General features: G+C 41.9%; 1 protein-coding gene across 1 annotated transcript in view; it reads right to left on the bottom strand.

Annotated features, from left to right (window-relative positions):
- Positions 1 to 2170: 2170 nt before the first annotated feature.
- LOC139444134 (calcium-independent protein kinase C-like) overlaps positions 2171 to 25069 on the bottom strand; it is a 47246-nt gene continuing 24347 nt past the window's right edge. Inside the window, exons 7-16 of the mRNA XM_071225037.1 lie at positions 23383 to 23512; positions 21987 to 22126; positions 20622 to 20709; positions 20280 to 20458; positions 18607 to 18780; positions 18035 to 18189; positions 11623 to 11761; positions 10907 to 11095; positions 9919 to 10068; positions 2171 to 9699 (exon numbers count right to left, since the gene is read on the bottom strand). Of these exons, the coding sequence (XP_071081138.1) occupies positions 9490 to 9699; positions 9919 to 10068; positions 10907 to 11095; positions 11623 to 11761; positions 18035 to 18189; positions 18607 to 18780; positions 20280 to 20458; positions 20622 to 20709; positions 21987 to 22126; positions 23383 to 23512 (1554 nt within the window). The 3' untranslated portion in view covers positions 2171 to 9489. The remainder of the gene's footprint in view (positions 9700 to 9918; positions 10069 to 10906; positions 11096 to 11622; positions 11762 to 18034; positions 18190 to 18606; positions 18781 to 20279; positions 20459 to 20621; positions 20710 to 21986; positions 22127 to 23382; positions 23513 to 25069) is intronic.

Here is a 25069-nt window from a genome sequence, read left to right as displayed (position 1 = left end):
GCACACATTGGTGCTCGTGGTAGGCACACATGGTACTGACTGACAAGCGTGACATCTTAAAGAACTACAGGGAGTTTGATGTGCTGATTTCAGACTTCATGGTTGATCGATTACTGGACAATCGACCCCATCCTCCAAACTGTGGGCACAATACCTTCATTTGTGTTCTCATTCATGGCATAACTTGTAATGATGATAATTCATGTCTTTCGACAATACAAGACTCTTCCTTGACATTGGTACTGTTTTTAATAAACAAACAATGATGATTGGTAACGTCTCTTTTACTCGACAGTTTAGGTGATTGCAGTAAACTAATTTTATTCATATACATGTTCATGATATATTTTATTTGCCAAGTAAGTGTTAAAGATGCGTAATGGGCATTCCACATCATAGTCAACAACTGTGAGAGTATCATAGCGGGACAAGTTGAGTCAATAACCTTGACCAAGGATACAGTGACGTACAATGCATGCTATGGCCTCTTGAAATGTGAAATGTGAAATGATTATTAATAAATAAGTGTTAGTTATTAATAAATAAGTATTACAGGCATACTGTATATCATGCTCATGTCTCGATGTCCAAAATTATGGCTTTATCGGGACTTTTTTTTATTGGTTATGCTATCTACATGTATGTAGGTTAAAAAAGTATTATCTACATAGAAGATTAAAAAATTAGACTGTTGCCCTAATACCCTTCCACAGTCAGGTATAAGTTGGGCCTCCAGCCTTGCGTTCTTGACCCGCAGAGGAGATGGCACAAGTATCCAGCGTTGAACCCACAGCGTCCGAGGCCTCCCCTACATGTTTCACACTCACTAGGCTCATTTTACTGGCTAATTGTCGGAGTTTAAATACAACGTCGCATCGGAACACAAAATATAAATTAAAAATACATGGTATCAATACATGAAAGTTCAGCCACTGGCAAACAAAGCTATGCCACCTGACCATCTCTCAAGCTTTGGAAGTTGCTCAGTGGTGGAACTCAAATTCTGCTAGACTATAGTCTCATTTATTATTACAGTAAATACGTGTCACGCAGTTGGACAATAATTCTACACTACTTCAACGTGCTGGACAGAGCTTTCACTGAGCTCACCTGATAATAAAATGACACAGTTGGGTCTGTGTTTGAACCCCTGTTGCTGTGACGGTTTGAGTGATGTTGAATCACCTGTCAAGACGTTGAGCAATCGCATGTAGTCACACTGCCCGACCACGATCGGATTCAGAGAGAAAACTTTTCATAACAGCTTTACTGTTTGCGTTTGACAGTGATGCCTTTAAACGGACCGGTAACAGGTACTAGTGCAGAATGACAGGATCGAGAGCGTTTTGGCGCCTGAACAGGGTCAATTAGAAAATCACGGTAATTTGATTAGTTTCATACAATATGCATGTTCCAACATTACAAAATATCTCTACTGTAATTTGTAACAACCGGTTCACCTTCAGGTGTATGCTCTATACAACACATGTCTGGTGATGGTTAACGTTTATGTGGATGACTCTTCAATAGTTAAGTGTAGTATATTTTGTTCCACTGTATAAAGCGTGTGTTGAAGAGCAGGTAGGTATACTTTCCTCATTATTCTACATAGGATAAAAAGAGCAAACGCTGGAAAAGAGTATTTTCAGTTGATGTCCCTTTGATGTGGTGCAAGTTCAGGTCACAGTAGGGAAACAGACCCCATACCAATAGCATGGTTATGATGGTGAGAAAGTAAAACTTAGGGTGAACGTTGTATTCGATCCCATGATCATCAAATCCTGGCACTACTCTAAGGTACACAACTCTTCCCAGTAAATTGTGGCCCCCATTGGTTTCTAGGGAGATGCAGTGAATGTATGTGAAGATCAAAGGCCACACCAAAAATAGAAATAGATCAGAAAACAAAATGACTAGATCTTGGCAATAGAAAGGGATGTTACTCTGCACATTAAATTGTGATGGCCTGGTGGACTGGGCCTCCCAAATTCACAACAAATTTAGACAAGGAAACTTACTAGCAGCATATCATTTAAGGAAAAAGAGTGGAGGGGGGTTGTGTTCAATGCCCCCATGGCCTACCCAGTTGTTGATCACACAAATGTAATGTAACTGTACTGACAACTGCAGAAGAAGAACCAAGCATTGTTTATATTTCAAAAGCATTTATTTCAGTCACTAGCCTGTAACACGTGGATCTAAACTGTTTTCTATCAAGTTGAGAGTCTGTGACGGCACACTCTTGTTGCTAGATAGCATACGACAATAACAACATGGAAACACATCAGTAGCAGGACACCAATTTCAATAAAGATCGAGTAAATGAGTAAATATCACCTCATTGTAAGTTCACCTCTGAATAGCAGAGTCATCTACCTTACATAAGCTCCCACCAGAGGGCCTGACACACAGAGTGGGAAGTGGGAAATACTCCCTCAGAGAGCCACAATAACCTTGCATGCATGTCAGCTTTTGTTAAAAGACCTCAGTATCCCTAGACAAGCATTAAACATATATATATATATTATTCATATATATTTATTCATATATATTTTAAAGTTGCTCAACGTTCAGTATAAACATTTTAAATTATATTTTTAGATAAATAGTGTAACTTTTAAAAAAGGTTTAAAACAAAATATAAGTTTCGGACATCATCCAATCAGGATGAGGACATACAAGTATTACAAACAACATCAAAATATTGGACAAAAATGTTGCCATGTAACTGCCAAATTTAAGCCATTTTTTGTTATATCAGTAAACTTAGAATGAGGCAAATGCAGAAGGAACAAAATCAGCGAAGACTGGTGGTGTTGATCAACTCAGTGTCATTAAGTAACTGGTCAGAAGATCTTCAAACAAGTAATGAAAGTATAATTGGAATTGAATCAGTATCCATACTGTAACCTGTAATTGCCATTTTGTTTCTGTTGGCCTTGATAGCATGGGAACAGGAAGTGAGATCTTCTCCTGCTCAACACCCCAGTCTTCCAACACTGCACCTTACTGAGAGCATTGTAATACTCATTATACAGGCTACCCGGATTACTCAAGTTCAGATCTGTAGTCACCTGGAGAAGATTTAACATTTGATACCATTGTGAAGTCATACCATATGTTTAAGGAAAAATCAACTGGACACCTGATGACCTGTTGATGTAATCCTCCTCCTCCGGAGTGGGGTCAGCCCTTACCCCTGGCCTGAGCATGTACTTGAGTGAGACTGGGGTATGCTGGTGGGCACCCAGCCTCCCAATGTATCCTGGTCAGATCAAAGCACATATGCAATTTTCAGAGATTCTTTAGAACAAAACCATGGCCAAATATAGGATGTCAATGGAAACTGAAATTTAGCAAGCTGTTTCGCTCAAGCCTGTTAAAATTTGCATGTCATACAGAAACATTTTATTAAGGAACAACAAATAGGCTTTCAGTCTGGCATACTGTGTAATATTGTGCAAAATACACTCCAACAAGCAACAATCTTTTTGGAGGGCTATGCTGGATGCAAGGAAGGAGAAAGATGTCTTCAGTTTTACTTAATATTAACACTATACGTACACAATTACTGATGCCTCATATGCCTCATCACACAACTTTATTTCTCAACGAAAAATGGATTTTGACATTGTTCCATGCCAGTGTAGTTGACTGTTGACATTACCCCTTTGTGCACAGAGTAAAATAAATCATCAAAATAAATGTGGAGTTAAAATAGGATAATGTTATGCCAAGATAAAATAATTAAAGACATGGTATTCACAGTCACAATTTATACTACTTTAAAAATTGACTAAAATTATTGTATTGTATTATCACATTTGGCTTGCTGCGAGGCAGTACAACAATGTTATCAGATCTTCCAGGATGAAAGGTGTGATGATGATGAATGTCGTCCTACAGAGTGCTCCAGCACTGCACATTACCCACTGTACCTATGCTGGTGTGTATCTGACCCCATAGCAACCTCACTCACTAATAGCAAACATTCTACCCATCAAGGCTATCTGATCTCTTTGGCAAGCAAGAGGGAGTGCCCAAAGCTTCGCCAAGTTATTGTTGACTAGCTGGCACATGGTTACCTCCTATGTCCTAGGCTGATCATGTCAGGCATACAATATAACACAACTGAGTGAAAACGGCTGAAATGTTAATGAAATCTATCTGTTGTACAGCTTGTGTTGATGAGGACAAGCTGTCACCATGGCATGTATGAATGGCGGCTGATGGGCTCTGGCCACTATGGTGGTGGTGGTGAGTGTGAAGGAGATGAGACAGAGAAAGATGCACCAACCACACAGGCCACTGGGCTTGTATATGAACTGGGGTGGTGTGGTTGTTGTTATTGTAGTGGTGATTGGTATGCTAAGAGACAGGGAGAGATGCACTATGACACAGACTGCAGGGTGTGGTTTCGAAAATGGGGCGGTGGTTGTGGTAAAGGGGTGAAATGGGGTTTAACTTGCCTTCAAGATTATTGCACTTATATAGCAGTTTTACATGGATACCCGACTCACACACAGTATACTTGACTCAGAGGAGACTAGTCCTTGTTTTAGCCCCTTAATGCTAAGAACCAAGTCTGAGTCTTTTGGTATCATGTGGCCAGGGATCAAACCACTGACCTTTTGCTCGCAGCACAGACATTCTATCAACTAGACCATGAAGGCGGTCTGTTGTGAAGATGTCAAAGAGACGGGAAGAGATGCATCACCACAGAGGCTGTGTGGTGTGGGATATGGGATTGGGTGGTGGTTGTTGTTGTACTGGTGGAGGTGTGAAGAAGGTGTTAAGAGGCAGGAAGAGATGCATCACCACACAGGCTGTGTGGTGTGGGATATGGGATCGGGTGGTGGTTGTTGTAGTGGTGGTGGTGTGAAGAAGGTGTCAAAGGGCAGGAAGAGATGCATCACCACACAGGCTGTGTGGTGTGGGATATGGAATCGGGTGGTGGTTGTTGTAGTGGTGGTGGTGTGAAGAAGGTGTCAAAAGGCAGGAAGAGATGCATCACCACACAGGCTGTGTGGTGTGGGATATGGGATCGGGTGGTGGTTGTTGTTGTAGTGGTGGAGGTGTGAAGAAGGTGTCAAGAGGCAGGAAGAGATGCATCACCACACAGGCTGTGTGGTGTGGGATATGGGATCGGGTGGTGGTTGTTGTAGTGGTGGTGGTGTGAAGAAGGTGTCAAAAGGCAGGAAGAGATGCATCACCACACAGGCTGTGTGGTGTGGGATATGGGATCGGGTGGTGGTTGTTGTTGTAGTGGTGGAGGTGTGAAGAAGGTGTCAAGAGGCAGGAAGAGATGCATCACCACACAGGCTGTGTGATGTGGGATATGGGATCGGGTGGTGGTTGTTGTAGTGGTGGTGGTGGTGTGAAGAAGGTGTCAAGAGGCAGGAAGAGATGCATCACCACACAGGCTGTGTGGTGTGGGATATGGGATCGGGTGGTGGTTGTTGTAGTGGTGGAGGTGTGAAGAAGGAGTCAAGAGGCAGGAAGAGATGCATCACCACACAGGCTGTGTGGTGTGGGATATGGGATCGGGTGGTGGTTGTTGTAGTGGTGGTGGTGTGAAGAAGGTGTCAAGAGGCAGGAAGAGATACATCACCACACAGACTACAGGAGTGGTATGATTACTTCAGAGATGAGACCATGACAAGGATTGCAACACATAGATGCGCAGGGCAAGCTGAGGGCATACAGTCCCAGCTGCAACATCCATGATGCCTACTGCCCCTGGCCTCATCTTAGACCCATATTGAAATGTTTGTGATGTGTGGACAGAAGTGATTAAACTGAAGATCAGGTGTTGCTGGTGGGGAACTGAGCTTGCTGCACAGCCCTACCATAGATTGCTCTGGAGAGTCCTTGCTCCATAACAGTGAAAACAGAAACTGACCCAACTCACCACAGAAACAACATACTTGTCACCTGTACAGTCTGCTATGAACTTAACAACTTAATACAGTGTGGTTCACAATCTGGCTCTTACTTTGCTTAAACCAGGAAAATACATATATGTTCTAGTATATCCATGATGGATTTGCACCTTGGGAATACTATACATTGAGCAAGCCAATATGTCATAAAGGTACCCTCTGTATGCTGGCTTTGTAGGAAATATGTCTCATATTGCACAAATCGGGGATATTCTCACCAAGAATAGCTGCAGGATTAGATTTCCTTAATGAATAATGAAAAAGTTGGCTAGAGATTGAGCTCCAACAGAACAAGGTGTTTCAATTGTCAAATATCAAATGTTGTTCATCTGGTTTCAGGTTTCTCCTGAAACATTCATACTTCTAACAAGTACATTAAATATTAAGCTTCTCACTTACCAAACTTTTTCTACCTAGAATGAGACTATCACATACTGATGGACAGAGATTAAGAAACCTAGAATGAGACTATCACATACTGATGGTCAGAGATTAAGAAACCTAGAATGAGACTATCACATACTGATGGTCAGAGATTAAGAAACCTAGAATGAGACTATCACATACTGAGGGTCAGAGATTAAGAAACCTCACAGAACTGCATTTCCTTAACTTTTGAAATAAAAAATTATTTTTCTCTCGCAACTGCAATGACATGTTTAACAGGACAAAAAATTACGTAGTTCATGAACAAACAATTTTAAAACATGAAGCATATGGGACAAAGTTAATATTATCCTTTTACAGTGCAGCCTGTTATACCCTGAACAATTCTGATGTGTCCTGTACTTATTTCACTTGATATCCAGTTGATGGCATTACTCTGAAATGATAGAAGCAATTCATTGATCTCTACCTTTATTAGGTAAATTAATCTAACAGAATTATTCTCTTTCAGGTTTAATGCTACTTTTGGCACATAAATGATATACTAGTAGGTATCTCTAATAATTCTACCACGATAGAGTCCAATGTATGCATGGTTGCTCAACTTGCGGCCATCAGCATATTATCTACTGTTTAGGTGCAGAGACATTATCTTTCAGAAAGTATGTATGTATTCAGCATGTTTCCTCCAAGATACAGAAATAAATTACACTTAGTGTTAATATCAGCAATTTTGATCCTAGTAAATTGAGTATCCCATGTTGAGACTAATGCCCTTGATGGGATTCACTGCATCCCTACGGTTGGTCTCTGCACAACACCATGTTCAACATGCACACAACGTTCCTGTGAAGGACTCAATAAAATACTGATACAAGTAGTTAATAGTAACACCCCTACTCAGTGTGTGTATGTGTGTGAGAGAGGGAGAGAGAGAGGGAGAGAGAGAGAGAGAGAGACAGAGACAGAGGAGAGATGGGACCTAGTGCAATCAGCGAGTAACACATGCCTAACAACACAATGCAGATTGGACATGCTTAGGTTATCTGTGGTCACTTGTGTCAGGTGTATCATACCAAACATTTTTACAAATATTCATAATTTACACATAAAAAATCAACAGTCAAGGCCTGCCTAAAAGCCATTGTATTCACAATATATTATATATAATAGAGAAACAAAAAAGATAGTGCACTCCTGTGAAAAACTTATTTCTCATGACATACCAAATGCATATTAAAGAGAAAAGCAATATTTCAAGGAAAAATAGTAAAATAATGTTTATCTCAATAATATGAGTTTTAAATAAACATATGAGTTGACAAATGCAGCACAAGGCCATACTCACAGATGGGCCAGGAATATCGTGTTACAGATCATCGTCATTCTGTTTCCATGAAAACTTGAATATAGAGTCTTTAATATGCATATAGCTACAGCTTTCATAAACAATTATTAATAATAATAATAATAATAACAGGAACACAACTGTCTTGATGCTAAAATACCCATATTGCACATGAAAAGTCAGTACTCTGACAATGCATTAGATGAAGGACATCTTGCAACAATATGACAATACTAGCCCTGGGCTTTATGGCAAAGCAGGATTCCTATGAATAGTCATCATCTTCTATGGAATACTTTTTTTCATAAAATAGGAATTAACCTGGAGCGGATTAATTTATATCTAAATGTGTAGTGTTTGGTAGTCAATGAATGAATAAAAAGACATTAGCAGAAGAGGACAAATCTTACTTTGTACTGATCAGTTAGTTACCAAGTTAACTACATTCAGTCGGAAGTGTCCCAACCATGCAAGAATAATCTTTGTCAAAAAGACCAGGGGAGAGTTGTTGAGATAACAGTATTAAATGTAAAAAATAGGTCACATTGCAAGATGGCCACCACATTGATATGTAGCCAACAGGTCAACCATGCATGGACACTGAACAACAGATTGTATATTATGATTTGGCAAATTGAACAGGCTTTCCACCAACTTTCATTAACAATGGAGAAATGAGAGATTTTTAATGACGGTTGTCAGGCAAACTTGCACAAAAAATTGGACTTAGCATAAAAGAGGTTAGCTGACATTTTATGCCATAATAGAACATTCAAATGCAAAGCTCCTTACATCACTGGATTTGTACAGCTTTAAGAATAACATTCTCATATACAACAGAACACTATTGATTTACATCTTCCTGGAGAATAAATATATTAGGTAGGGGACAAGTAGAGGATATAATTATGCATTTTCTTTAATTATTTGAGGGATATTTATTATAAAATGCTGCCTCAGATTTCTCTGATAGCTCATTATCAAATCTAAGAGGCTCAACACCAAGGTTAAAGAAAAGAAGAAAAACTTGAAGGCGACAGAAGTGCTGCAAAAAGGAGGGAGCTGGGAGATCTAGCATCCCAGAGTCTGAAACCGCCTTGTCTAAATGGACTCAGGAAATGAGGCCAACATCATTCACCAACTTGGTTGAACAATCACTGCAGCTCTGAATCCCATTATTCCATGATTCTTAAACATTGGGCAGACCCCGGCCACAATTGCCTGCAGCCTCATTAACTGTATGTAGAAGAAATGCTGAGCATGTATTATGACAAGTAATACTTGATACCTTAGAGGAATCAGTCATAACAAAATGAACACAGGGCTTAGAGTCACCATAAACTTAATATCATCATGTGAAATAACAAAAGCCTTAACTATCAGTGGTCAACGGGATCAAACTGACTCATTCTCACTCAGGAAGAAAAACCCAAAACAAAGAAGACTTGATTTAAATAAATAAACATGTTATGTGGTGGAGCCGTCCAATAGTTGATAGACAATAAACCAAAGTTAAAACAGTTCCATCTGTGCCTCCATACCTCCTACACAGCATGAAGATATCAGGAGTGATTCTGAGGCCATGGAATCAATAAATACAGGAGAGAGTGCCATCCGCAGCGGCTGAAGGACAGAGCGGCTGGATTTGTCCGCCCTTCAGAGAGACGGCTTCACAGTTCAAACATACATCTCAGGACCTCCAATGCTCAGAGTGAACTGGGATTCAATAAATAACTATGTAGGGCCATTGTGTGTCCATCTGTCTGTCGGTCTGTCTGTGGGAGGGGTGCTGGTAGATAGGGGTGGGAGACACTAGTGCCCTGTCCCCACAGCCGAAGAGGCAGCAGCACATGTGCCTGTGGCGCCCTCTAGGTCCAGCTTGCCGTAGTCAGGGTTGATGAACGAGAATCCCCGGAACTCTTCCTGGTTAATGGACTTCACCATGGTTGGATCCATCGGTGTCAACACAGGCTCCTCCGACGTGAAGTCCCGGTCAAAGTTGTTGGCATCCGTTTTGTTTTTCTGGAACGCACAAAGTATTTCATTCAGAAAAGAACTGGAGAAGGAGTGGCAATGGATATGACTTAAGGGCATAGTTGAAAAAAGGAACATGCAATGCTTGAAATGTTCTTTTCGTCAAGAGGATTTTTTGTTTTACTTAAATATTGCAGGAGTATTTGTTGCTAGTCTTCTGTTACTGTTGCTACTATGAAACATACATGGACGAGAAATTGTACTTACAATTTTTGGTCTGAAGGGCGGTTTCACCTTCCGCTGTTCTAATGCCTCCCAGTCAATTTTCTCATGGAAAAATGGGTGAATGAGAATAGCTTTCTCACAGCCCTGGGTTTTAACACAGCCTAGTCGCTTTGCTGGGTTCTTTGTCATAAACTGAAACAGAATAATCACATGTCATCACATTTCTTGTAGCAAGATTGGTAGATTTGCTTACTTGTTTATATGTTGTTTAACGCCCCTATCAGCACTATTCTATATGTTGTTTATTGCCTCAATCAGCAGTATTCTATATGTTGTAGATTGCCCCTATCAGCAGTATTCTATATGTTGTTTATTGCCCCTATCAGCACTATTCTATGTTGTTAAATGCCCCAATGAACAGTATTCTATATGTTGTTTATTGCCTCAATCAGCAGTATTCTATGTTGTTTATTGCCCCAATCAGCAGTATTCTATGTTGTTTAATGCCTCAATCAGCAGTATTCTATGTTGTTTATTGCCCCAATCAGCAGTATTCTATGTTGTTTAATGCCCCAATCAGCAGTATTCTATATGTTGTTTATTGCCTCAATCAGCAGTATTCTATGTTGTTTAACGCCCCTATCAGCACTATTCTATATGTTGTTTATTGCCTCAATCAGCAGTATTCTTTATGTTGTTTAATGCCCCTATCAGCAGTATTCTTTATGTTGTTTATTGCCTCAATCAGCAGTATTCTATATGTTGTTTAATGCCCCAATCAGCAGTATTCTATATGTTGTTTAACGCCCCAATCAGCAGTACATCATGGTAAATGTCAGTAACAATATTATAATAATTAGCAACATCCAGGCCATCAAGGAATAATGTGACATGCAATCAACCAAATCCATTATCCGAACCAATTTAGTGCCTCTCATGACAGCAATAGGGTGTTGGGGAGCTATTCTAATCCAGGTTCCCATTGGGTTATGATAAGTTGACAGTCTTGAATGCAGAAGAAAATTCTCACCCCTTTGAGAATGGCTACTGCCTCCTTGCTGAGCCAGACCGGGTAGAGCACATCGTCGTGAAGTATAGACTCAAACAGGTCATCTTCATTGTCTGCCTCAAACGGTGGCTGGCCTGCCATCATCTCGTACATGAGCACCCCCAGTGCCCACCAGTCCACAGACGCATCATACTCCAGCTCTTGCAGAATCTAGCAAACACAATATACATAACTTTCTCTCACAGCCTTAGCTTAGCAAATGAATAAAAATGTCAACAGTTTTTGATTGTTGAAAGTAGCTTGTTGACTGCCACTTGCTAACTTGTAAAAACCCAAACAAAACAGCTGGCCAGCCTGTATGGGTATTACATCCCGGTGCTTGTCATATTAGAACTGACCCTGTTCGCCATACTGAGGATGTTATAGCCAGCACAAGAAGAACTAATTGTCACATAATATTTCACAGAGATAATTCTCTGTAACTTGTAATGATAAAATTGTTACATGTGTCAATTGTAGGCTGTACAGGATTTTCCAAGCTGCATGGTCCTGTACAGTCCTGTAGTCTCAAGCCCATTCTTCTACTAAATCCATGTACACCCAGACACACATGGAACTCCTAAATCCAAGATTAACACTATCGTGATCTTTTGACAAAAACATGGTTTGTAGGGGATTTGGAACTTAAAAAAGCATCCCGAAGATATTCTTCCTATTCTTGCTACTGAATGTCTCACCTCTGGAGCAATATAGTCTGGCGTCCCACAGAATGTCTGCGTAGTTCTGTTCTCGAACATTCCTTCCTTGCACATACCAAAGTCAGCAATCTTACAGTGGCCTTCCGCATCAAGGAGAATGTTGTCTAATTTTAAATCTCTGTCAAGGAACAAAGTAAGGATAGATATAGAAATTTTATCTAAATATTATTTACATTTGTATACATATCCTGCATTACTCCTTAATGCATTTACTGCTGTTCTGACAGAAAGATGCACTTTTTGAGATCCAGCTTCTGAAGAAACGTAGAGGCAGCACCCTCACACAGTCCGCATGTGACCCGGAAGTTATGACTTCACATCAATACACATAACTGCTTGAAACACAACATCTGAAACTTCGTGGGGAGGCAGCGTAGTGAAGAGAGGGCACTTAGACTTTGTAGTGCAGGATAAGTATACAAAAGTAAAAACTATTTAGATTTTACTAAAATGTGTTCAACTTATCCTGCATTACACATTAATGCATCTTTATCAGATGGCACAGCCGGTTGGCCTACCTTCAGATGTGATCCATAAGAAAACCTTGTCCAGGTTTGATGAACCCGTTTGATAGGTATTAGGCTACATAGAAGTTGTCGGATGACAAAGTAGACACAATTTATGGATAACAACTTCTTTAATACTGTAAAAAGCGATGTTTTTGTATAGATCCTTATACTGTTGTCAAGCAAGACTGAATGAGGGACATTGTACAGAATACATATAGAAGGTGGAGGATTAACAGTAACAACAAATACATACATGAGTGGGATAACATGAGTCAGTAATGACAACAGAAGGATAATACTGTCACAACATGGACAGAGAACACATAGGTTGAAGCCAATGGGACATGAAGCCAATTAAACAGGAAACGTTTGCATAGGTGTGGTGATTATTGCTTAATTAGTTCATAGTAGAGGGTTGGGATGAAATAGCCTTGATCTCTGTTGATTGATGGCTTGTGGTGGCGATTGTGGACTGCTTCTTTTAGTTTTCTTTTAGTGATATAATGCAGGTTGTTGGAGAGGATTTGGACGTTGTCCCTGTTGAGGTTGTGATTAAGACAGTTGCTGATATGGTCCCAGATGGCTGATTCACTGTCTGATTTTATGTAGGTGAAACATCCCACCCCCTCAACACAAGAATAAAAGAACACAAAACCTCAACCATCAAATAAGAACAGTAAATCAATGAATCCCTAGGTCCCTAGGAATGACCTAAGAGTGAATGCGAAACGTAGTAGAGACCTCTAGTCTGGTGGGGTCAATGGGCCCCACTCAGGGTATCAAAGAATCAGTGGCTTTGGGGATTGGTAACCTGTTGGGCTACAACAAGGGGACCAAAACTGTGAATGCTGGCAACATCTTCCAAGGCTACATCACGGAGGTAGTGGTTGGAGAAGAAGTGTCAGATTGCCAATAACAGCCTTCCATGACCGTTACTGTGAAGGGCCATGGTAGATGCGACCGCCCTGATCTCATGTGGGTCTTATCCAATGGCTTTAGAAGCTTGAAGGATGACCGCCCGGAGCCATAGGGAAATAGTATTCTGTCTGGGAGGTGATTCTTTGCAATGAAATGCATGCACAGTCCATGATGAATGGCGCCATGAGTGCCGCTTCCGAACCGGACACAGGAGACGTCGAGGCCATGTAGCTCACTGACCTGAGAAGCTAGTCAAAGCCAGGAAAAACACTGTTTTCTTGGTAAGAACAGAAAAAGAAAACACGTTGAGTGGTTTAAAGAGAGCCGTTTGAAGGGTCTGAAGACCACATTTAGATCCCAAGTGACACGTAAAGATCTGGGGTAGAATAGGTCTTCAGCAACCCTTGCTAAAAGGCGACTACTCTTGTCGTAAGAGGCAACTAATGGGATCTGATGGTCAGGCTCGTTGAAGCATGTGATTGATCCCAACTGCATAGATTGATGCTCATGATATCAATCACTGGATTGTCTGGTTCAGATTCGATTATACTTGAATATTGCTGAATGTGGCATTAAACAACAAACAAACAAACAGATCCCATGCAGGAGGTCTGAACTTGGCTTTCTGGTCTTCAAGACAGAACAACTGCAGCTCGTCATTCTCTGATTGTTCGGGATGGCAAGAACAGAGTTGATGGCGACCAAGCATGTGGAGATGGTAGAGCCTTTCAACGAGGGCTGCGCACGTAAAGAAGGATTTGTTTGCTTGTTTGTTTGCTGAAGACCTTTCAGTAAAGGAGGAACTCGGCCAGGAACTGCGGTGATGCTGTCATCAGATCCTGGTGTTTGTCTGAGCCTGAAAAGAACATCATTCGTCATCATACAATCCCCGTGTAGATGGAAAATGGGCTAAAGCAATAACCTTGATCACCATAGCCGTATAGCCCTTGGCTCCTAGGGATTTCTGCAGATGTGCCAAGTGTGCAGACTAACCGTGCGGGGTTCGGGTGTGGCAACCGACTGTGTGGTTGGAACAGAAGATTGGGCAACGACGGAAGTTCCAGAGGGTTGTCTCTGGCGAGGTTTTGGAGGTTTACAAACGAACTTTTGGCTGGCCACCAAGTTGCGACCAAATCAGTGTTCGGTTCCAAGTGGCCTGGATCTTTTAAAGAACCCTGGTAAGGAGTACTGGAGGCAGAATGTGTTTAATGCCACTGCTGCCGGATCCAGCACCAGTGAAATCTAAGTAGACAGCTGGCAGTTCTGAGATGTGGTGAATAGATCCATGTTTGGGGAATCAATCGTTCCGCAGATCCTGGAGAAGATTTCTGGGTGTAGCTGCCACTCGGTGGGAGCCACCTTCTCCGGCCTGGACAGAGCGTCTTCCAGAACATTCTCGCAACCTGGAATGAGTTGAACAAGGAATAGCAGGTCCAATCTGTCGAAGAATCGGAAGGTCTGGTTTAACCAGGACTGAGAGTGGAGAGTACACTGATTCCTCAGACACCATCCCACGGTAATGTTGTCAGTGGAGATGGTCAACTGGGCATGACAGAGAGTGCTCTGCCGGTGGGAGACGGCCAGGATGAGAGCTTCTAGTTCAAGATTGTTGCTGTGTCAGTGGAGTTGATCTCTGGACCACAGCTAATGGAAGAGTCGTAGGGTAAAACTACTGTTGCGATGTAGCAACTCCGAGTCATGATTGCTGAGGAGACAGACATAGATGTAGGACTCGAAGTTGACATTCCTCAGCCGTAAGTGAGTGGCCACAGGTCAGTGATCCGTGTGAAAAACCACGGGGCCGTGGAAGTTCCAAATGGTAGGTCATGTGCCGACTGTGCGAGGGTGCTGCCTCTACTGGTTGGAACAACTTTTCTTCAGCAGTTGATCTCACACAGTTCGTCTTGAAGGAGTAATGCAGGATAAGTTAAAAAATATATTTTACTGGGTTATATTTCAATATTTTAATTCCTTTTTGCCATTTTCAATCAAACATATTTAAGTATGTAAATATATATAGTAACAGCATTATTCTGATTTCAGCTGCTTATGGAATGCATACCTTGGTCACAAGGGAGATTGCTCATTGCAATTGCATTTAACATAGATGCAGGACCCATCAATTACAATTGACAATTACATATCACAGTACCTGGGTATCTAACAAATTTTCTGAAATTATTTGTACAGCATAGATATATTTCTAATATTGCATGTTTGTCTCCCACCAGGAATTCCATGGCAAGAATAGGTTCCCCATATTTGTCTCCCACCAGGGATTCCATGGCAAGAATAGGTTCCCCATGTTTGTCTCCCACCAGGGATTCCATGGCAAGAATAGGTTCCCCATGTTTGTCTCCCACCAGGAATTATATGGCAAGAAAAGGTTCTCCATGTTTGTCTCCCACCAAGGATTCCATGGTCCCCTATGTTTGTCTCCCACCTAGGATTCCATGGCAAGAAATGTTCTCCATGTTTGTCTCCCACCAGGGATTCCATGGGAAGAATAGGTTCCCCATGTTTGTCTCCTACCAGGGATTCCATGGCAAGAATAGGTTCCCCATGTTTGTCTCCTACCAGGGATTCCATGGTCCCCTATGTTTGTCTCCCACCAGGAATTCTATGGCAAGAATAGGTTCCCCATGTTTGTCTCCTACCAGGGATTCCATGGTCCCCTATGTTTGTCTCCCACCAGGGATTCCATGGCAAGAATAGATTCCCCATGTTTGTCTCCTACCAGGGATTCCATAGTCCCCTATGTTTGTCTCCCACCTGGGATTCCATGGTTCCCCATGTTTGTCTCCCACCAGGAATTCTATGGCAAGAATAGGTCCCCCATGTTTGTCTCCCACCAGGGATTCCATGATCCTCCATGTTTGTCTCCCACCAGGGATTCCATGGCAAGAATAGGTTCCAAATGTTTGTCTTCCTCCAGGGATTCCATGGCAAGAATAGGTTCCCCATGTTTGACTCCCACCAGGAATTCCATGGCAGAATAGGTCCCCCATGTTTGTCTCCCACCAGGGATTCCATGGTCCCCCATGTTTGTCTCTCACCTGGGATTCCATGGCAAGAATAGGTTCCCCATGTTTGTCTTCCACCTGGGATTCCATGGCAGAATAGGTTCCCCATGTTTGTCTCCCACCTGGGATTCCATGGCAGAATAGGTCCCCTAAGTTTGTCTTCCACCAGGGATTCCATGGCAAGAATAGGTCCCCCATGTTTGTCTCCCACCAGGGATTCTATGATCCTCCATGTTTGTCTTCCACCAGGGATTCCATGGCGGAGCAGGTCCCCCATGTTTGTCTCCCACCTGGGATTCCATGGCAGAATAGGTCCCCCATGTTTGTTTCCCACCTGGGATTCCATGGCAGAATAGGTCCCCTAAGTTTGTCTCCCACCAGGGATTCCATGGCAAGAATAGGTTCCCTATGTTTGTCTCCCACCAGGGATTCCATGGCAAGAATATGTTCCCCATGTTTGTCTCCCACCAGGGATTCCATGGTCCCCCATGTTTGTCTCCCAACAGGGATTCCATGGTCCCCCATGTTTGTCTCCCACCTGGGATTCCATGTCCCCATGTTTGTCTCCCACCAGGAATTCCATGGCAAGAATAGGTCCCCTATGTTTGTCTTCCACCCGGGATTCCATGGCAAGAATAGGTTCCCCATGTTTGTCTCCCACCAGGAATTCCATGGCAAGAATAGGTCCCCCATGTTTTGTCTCCCACCAGGGATTCCATGGTCCCCTGTTTGTCTCCCATCAGGGATTCCATGGCAAGAATAGGTTCCCCATGTTTGTCTCCCACCAGGGATTCCATGGCCCCCATGTTTGTCTCCCACCTGGGATTCCATGGTCCCCCATGTTTGTCTCCCACCAGGAATTCCATGGCAAGAATAGGTCCCCGATGTTTGTCTTCCACCCGGGATTCCATGGCAAGAATAGGTCCCCCATGTTTGTCTCCCACCTGGGATTCCATGGCCCCCCATGTTTGTCTCCCACCAGGGATTCCATGGCAAGAATGGGTTCCCAATGTTTGTCTCCCACCTGGGATTCCATGGTCCCCCATGTTTGTCTCCCATCTGGGATTCCATGGCAGAATAGGTTCCCCATGTTTGTCTCCCACCAGGAATTCCATGGCAAGAATAGGTTCCCCATGTTTGTCTCCCACCAGGAATTCCATGGGAAGAATAGGTCCCCCATGTTTTGTCTCCCACCAGGGATTCCATGGTCCCCATGTTTGTCTCCCACCAGGGATTCCATGGCAAGAATAGGTTCCCCATGTTTGTCTCCCACCAGGGATTCCATGGCCCCCCATGTTTGTCTCCCACCTGGGATTTCATGGTTCCCCATGTTTGTCTCCCACCAGGGATTCCATGGCAAGAATAGGTTCCCCATGTTTGTCTCCCACCTGGGATTCCATGGCAAGAATAGGTTCCCCATGTTTGTCTCCTACCAGGGATTCCATGGCAAGAATAGGTTCCCAATGTTTGTCTCCCACCAGGGATTCCATGGCAAGAATAAGTTCCCAATGTTTGTCTCCCACCTGGGATTCCATGGCAAGAATAGGTTCCCCATGTTTGTCTCCTACCAGGGATTCCATGGCAAGAATAGGTTCCCAATGTTTGTCTCCCACCAGGGATTCCATGGCAAGAATAAGTTCCCAATGTTTGTCTCCCACCAGGGATTCCATGGCAAGAATGGGTTCCCCATGTTTGTCTCCCACCAGGAATTCCATGGCAAGAATAGGTCCCCCATGTTTGTCTCCCACCAGGGATTCCATGGGAAGAATAAACCCCCATGTTTGTCTCCCACCAGGGATTCCTTGGCAAGAATAGGTTCCCCATGTTTGTCTCCCACCTGGGATTACATGGGAGGAATAGGTCCCCCATGTTTGATAGAACTTTTGTAAGTTTACTGTCCGTCTATTACCCTTGGTATTCAACACTTGCAACTAGACTTACCTATAGATAATTCCATTTTTGTGTAAGAACATGAGCGCTAGTGTCACCTCAGCAGCATAAAAGCGTGCCCGTGGCTCGTCAAACTTGCGAGCTCTCTGTATTTGGAACATGAGATCGCCTCCATTGACATATTCCATCACGAAGAACAAGCGCTCCTGCAAAACACAAGCCATATCAAGGCTAAAACAACGAGTATCCAGTGGGGTGATAACCTGTCATTGGCTCATTAGCCACTGTCTAGTTTAAAAATAACATGCTATTACATCCAGACTCGCCTTGATCAGACATATATTGCCTTAGAGTAGATGAACACCTGGTGCTCACCTTGCATGAAGCTCACAGAATGCAACAGTTCCAGTCTGCTGCTGACAGGGTGTGTCAGCAGCATCACCTCCACAACATTCAACAGATGTGATGCTTAGCATTTGAACACAGCTATTAACTAGCAGGAAGGATTTGATTCCATCAAAACAGTTGTGTCACTACATGATAGCCGTAGCCAATTATCCTTGTAAGGCTATATATGACAATAACATAAGCATCAGTTGAATGTGTCAGCATGGAGCACATACCTTTGTCTGGAAAGAGGAGTGTAGTGCAGTGAGGAAGGGGTGCTTAGCCGACAGAGCCAGTATCCTCTTCTCTGTCATTGTACACTCCACATCATCGTCTTGTAATATCACATCTTTCTTTAACACTTTCACAGCAAACACCTCATCTGTACCCTTGCACTCAGCCAGCATCACCTGCATGAAAACAACAACATGGGTTAACATCAATGGACAAACATCACCAACTCAACACAACATGGGTTAACATTACTGGACCACCATCACCTGCTCAACACAACGTGTGTTAACATTACTGGACCATCATCACCTGCTCAACACAACATGGGTTAACATTACTGGACCAGCATCACCTGCTCAACACAACGTGTGTTAACATTACTGGACCATCATCACCTGCTCAACACAACATGGGTTAACATCACTGGACCAGCATCACCTGCTCAACACAACATGGGTTAACATCACTGGACCACCATCACCTGCTCAACACAACATGGGTTAGCATCACTGGACCAGCATCACCTGCTCAACACAACATGGGTTAACACTACTGGACCAGCATCACCTGCTCAACACAACGTGTGTTAACATCACTGGACCAGCATCACCTGCTCAACACAACGTGTGTTAACATCACTGGACCAGCATCACCTGCTCAACACAACATGGGTTAACATCACTGGACCAGCATCACCTGCTCAACACAACGTGTGTTAACATCACTGGACCAGCATCACCTGCTCAACACAACATGGGTTAACATCACTGGACCAGCATCACCTGCTCAACACAACATGGGTTAACATTACTGGACCAGCATCACCTGCTCAACACAACGTGTGTTAACATCACTGGACCAGCATCACCTGCTCAACACAACATGGGTTAACATCACTGGACCAGCATCACCTGCTCAACACAACATGGGTTAACATCACTGGACCAGCATCACCTGCTCAACACAACATGGGTTAACATTACTGGACCAGCATCACCTGCTCAACACAACGTGTGTTAACATCACTGGACCAGCATCACCTGCTCAACACAACGTGTGTTAACATCACTGGACCAGCATCACCTGCTCAACACAACGTATGTTAACATCACTGGACCAGCATCACCTGCTCAACACAACGTGGGTTAACATCACTGGACCAGCATCACCTGCTCAACACAACGTGTGTTAACATCACTGGACCAGCATCACCTGCTCAACACCATCATCTGGTTTCAGAGTAATGATGACAATTCTGTGACAACCCAGTTTTTCAAACTACCAGTAGTGAGTGAGTGATTTAAATCATGTCAGCAATATTTCAGCCATAATATTACTTGAACAAGTTATACAATATTAATAAAGATTGTTGACGAAGGACAATATAATAACCAGCAATGTATCACAGATGACTTATAACTAGCTGTAGAACATTTAAAGTGTTGCTACTCACCTGGTACGTAATAAATAACATAGAAGTTATATGCAGTGAAATCTTCAACCCGCAAGTAAGAACAATGATGTTTTCATTTGTGTTTTGCGGTGATTTGAGTAACAATTGGCCACCTAATGTGATCTACATAAAGTGTGACAGTAAGATATCAATTTAGCAGTAAAAGGAATATGAACTTTGTTTACCATGGTAAATATGATTGTATTATACACATGATCCTACCTTCCCAAAACTTCCTTTCCCAAGAACTTTGATAAAGTTGAAGTCTGTGAGATGGTAACGCATGCGTGCCCCACGCTCTTGTGATGGACTCCTGGCTCTCTGGTGGTCATTAGTGGATGACACCATCAACGTGTCCCCCATAAATGTATGACGACCTGCTTCCATTAGCACATCCTCATCTGCAACAGGCACATTCACTTCAACCGTCAGCTTCTTCATGGAAACAAATCCTCAAACATGGGGAAACTCAAACATAACAATTCATGTACCAGAAGGTGTTCTACACAACTTTCCAAATGTGTGTCCACCATGTTTTTGAATGCTGTTGTGATGTTTACTTACATGCATCTGGCATGGCAGGTATTGGTGATGAGTAAGATCTTTCGTGAACTGTTGCAGCACTCTTGTTGGGAGACTCACTAAATGAGGGCTGAAAAGCACAACACTGTAAAACATCATTGCACGTCAACAGTTTGGCACATGTTTTGTATGTGTTTCTAACACAAACACTAGTGTTTTCTGAGAAAATGCCACTTTTTTAAGTATGAACACTAGTGTTTTCTGAGAATATGCCAGTTCTAAGTATGAACACTAGTGTTTTCTGAGAATATGCCGCTGTTTAAAGTATGAACACTAGTGTTTTCTGAGAATATGCCACTTTTTTAAGTATGAACACTAGTGTTTTCTGAGAATATGCCAGTTTTAAGTATGAACACTAGCGTTTTCTGAGAATATGCCGCTGTTTTAAGTATGAACACTAGTGTTTTCTGAGAATATGCCAGTTTTAAGTATGAACACTAGCGTTTTCTGAGAATATGCCACTGTTTTAAGTATGAACACTAGTGTTTTCTGAGAATATGCCACTGTTTTAAGTATGAACACTAGTGTTTCAAACTCGGCATCTTCACACTGGTGTCCATCCTAGAGCACCTTGCGAAACTGTGCACTTCATTTTCAATAAAGATGTAATTCTCATGAATCACTGTGTGTATCTCCAAGTTTGTAAGTAACTACTGAATAATAAAATCTGCAGTTAACAGCAATCATGCATAAACTATAAACTTATATAGGATTGACTTCTCTGTTACCAAAAGGTAGAAAAGATTTTAAAAAAAGACTTCTTTTTCTGCGTTTGAACATGGAAAAATTTGTTACATGTCAAGTGAATATTATTGTCCAAACTCAAAAACAAAAGTAACACTGATATTGAAAACATCAAGTGTTTTCTTACAAAACACAAAATTTCCAAATATTAAACACATGGTCTTAAAGTGAATATATTCCCAGTTTCAACAATGGGGTGTATATTCATGAAGAATAAATGTTAACAATAGCAGCTTGAAGAAATTTGTCTAAAATTGATAGCTTTCAATTTAAAAGATATTTGACAAAGGAACATTAATAGAATGTATTTGACAATAAAAGGGAGGTAACTCTGTTTCCCATTTAACCCTTAAACATTTGTTACCTCCCTTTATACAGTAAGTTATTTCATGGATTGAAAACCATGTTGGGAAACAAAATAGTGCAAAATATAGTAAAGTTAACAGCAAAGACATTAATTTTCATAATACCACTGACAGAAAAGAGGTCACAGAGAAACTACACCTGTCTTTCTGCCTTCATGAATGAATGTGCAAGAGGACAAATCTGACCATTCACTGGTCAGTTTCCAGCTGTGATATGATACAATGGCAACACACAAACCTTCTTGGGCTTGCCACTGAGTTTGTCTCCTGAGATTCCCAGGTCATGCAGAATCTGGGCCATGTCCCGCATCCGGTCATTAATACCACAGTTATTGGCCACATTCTTTTGACAACGTTTGTGGATGTTCATTTTGCATGCTACAACAAAGAATGTACATCAACCATTATTCTCTCCACCTACTTCATGTAGAAATCACATAGTTTTTTCTTGTGTATAATGTGACGATCCCATATTTTCCCAATATAATTAAAATCATATCTTAAAGTACACACACAATTGAAAAGCATAACCAGGTGTTAGTAGATCAAGATGAATGTCCATGACCTATGACACCTTGACGACAGGTGAAAACAGGTGCTTGAAACCCACGTGCATGTGATTTGTCAGTGGTAAGTGATTTGTGAGTGGCATTGTGGGATAGTGAATCATCGTCAAAATATCAGAATGTAAAAGTAACATATTCCCTTCTCAAACAACAACTGACATGTCATTATTATTATGTACATAAACATAGCTGTTATTTTTATTGTTGTTTCGCCAATGCTAAACAAAGATCAGAGAACACCCATTTACGGATCACGTCAGACCGACCTTGCGCGAACTTTGACCGACCAATGGAATGACTGACAAGAAGTTGACATTAGCCAAACTGAAGGCAGCTTTCTCGTCCTTTTCAGCACTAATTTCAAACTGGTGACTACGCTTCGAAACATATTTTGACAAATTCTCGATTAAAAAAATTTGAAACCTGTACAAAAGAACATTCTGGAATGGCTAATAGATTCTGGATGGCCTGTAACTATCGTTCGGAATATCCCGTGTTAAAGTTTTCGAGTTTGCTTGATTAGAAATCGTATTCCGACTGTCACTTTCATGATCTGGTAAGCGACGCTCTGATTGGTCGGATGAAAGGTCGTTCTGACATGAACCCTTATGAGATGTCCTCAGATCTTTGTTTAGCGGTAGCGGGAACTAGGATCTGATTTAAAGGAGATTGATATTTCTCTTATTTTCTTGTATTCAGCGATATCTTTGAAGACAAATGGATTTGTGGTACTTACAGATAGGTGTCTTAAATTACTTTCCTTAACCATAATGTACTTTTATATAGCATGCACGCACGCACGCACGCACGCACCGGTCTTAATCGACTGAGGGTCAATTACAAATTTACATACCATAATAATCCTGGATACTTTTTTTTAAGTGTTAGGTAATCATTGTATTTACCCAAAAACTTCAACATAAACAATACAACAAAGCTTGAGGTAGGCATTTACATAAAACATTTGTTCTATCACAAATACAAGTTCATGATATTTTGTTTTGATTCTTACAAAAATCATGGTAAGCATAGATGTAAAACAAGGGTTACAAATCGGTTTGTACTGACCGTCACATTGCAAGCCTTGCTTTATGATCCCATAGAGAAGTGACCCGCAGTGGTCACAGAATGTGGGACGCTTGTAACTATGGACACAAAACCGATGAGGAACGTTGATATTGAACCTTGTGCCCGTGGCCTGAAACAGTGATGGAGAAACAATTCACCAGGTGGTTTGGGAGCAGAGAATTGTCAGCAGTTGGCCTAGTGTCACTGACAACGCAACAAAATAGCCAAATTCATGGCAGACATATTGATAAAACAATCAAGAATCAATTATAAGTTGCGAGACCATTAGAGGGGCAATAATACACAAAACACTTCTTCACTGGCAGATTCAACAGCTGGAGGTAATGGACAAGTGACGTTACTAAATCAAGGAGGACTTTCTCGTCATCCTAATATACACCTGAAAACCTGGTGAGCACCATTTGCCCTATGTGCATTTCTAACAACTGCCATTTGGTCATTGGTGAACTCCTCTCCTTTGCAGAATGAGGTAAGTAGACTATGAATAGAGTGATGATGCTCCAACATGTTTTGTTTGTTAGTGATGCTCTGAAACTTGCCATGTCACCATGCTTGCAATACTGCGACACGACAGTCCCTATACTCTCTCTATTTCAAACATATTTGTTCCTAGTCCTGCAATACATCACAGGTAACTGAAAAAACTATGTCAATAATACCAAAGTACATATTACGTGTATGCACCACATGGAATTTAGTGAAAATTAGTAGTGTCCACGTTGGGAGTAGATTATCCATCTGGGAACAGAGATTGAGTGACTCTTGCACACAGTTGCAATGCGCTACTGACACCTCCATTCCAATGATTGTCTGATGACCAAAAACAGTTCAGTCTGTAAGTGATGTTATTATACAATGTTTAAGACAGATGTATGTTTATGAAACAGGAATATCTCTAATGGCTGAGTAATAAAATTAATTTGACACTGGTGAACTGGGTAAATACGCATTAGAGTACAGCCTGAACCACATCAATGTATATGAGCATGGGGACACACTTAGTGTACAGCCTGAACCACATCAATGTACATGAGCATGGGGACACACTTAGTGTACAGCTTGAACCACATCAATGTATATGAGCATGGGGACACACTTAGTGTACAGCCTGAACCACATTGATGTATATGAGCATGGGGACACACTTAGTGTACAGCCTGAACGACATTAATGTATATGAGCATGGGGACACACTTAGTGTACAGCCTGAACCACATCAATGTACATGAGCATGGGGACACACTTAGTGTACAGCCTGAACCACATTGATGTATATGAGCATGGGGACACACTTAGTGTACAGCCTGAACCACATTAATGTATATGAGCATGGGGACACACTTAGTGTACAGCCTGAACCACATTGATGTATATGAGCATGGGGACACACTTAGTGTACAGCCTGAACCACATTAATGTATATGAGCATGGGGACACACTTAGTGTACAGCCTGAACCACATTAATGTATATGAGCATGGGGACACACTTAGTGTACAGCCTGAACCACATTGATGTATATGAGCATGGGGACACACTTAGTGTACAGCCTGAACCACATTGATGTATATGAGCATGGGGACACACTTAGTGTACAGCCTGAACCACATTAATGTATATGAGCATGGGGACACACTTAGTGTACAGCCTGAACCACATCAATGTAC

Source organism: Haliotis cracherodii, unplaced genomic scaffold (assembly GCF_022045235.1).
Source record: "Haliotis cracherodii isolate W230 unplaced genomic scaffold, xgHalCrac1.p SCAF_5, whole genome shotgun sequence".
Taxonomy (NCBI): Eukaryota; Metazoa; Mollusca; class Gastropoda; order Lepetellida; family Haliotidae; genus Haliotis; species Haliotis cracherodii.
This window is presented reverse-complemented; position numbering and strand designations above follow the sequence as displayed.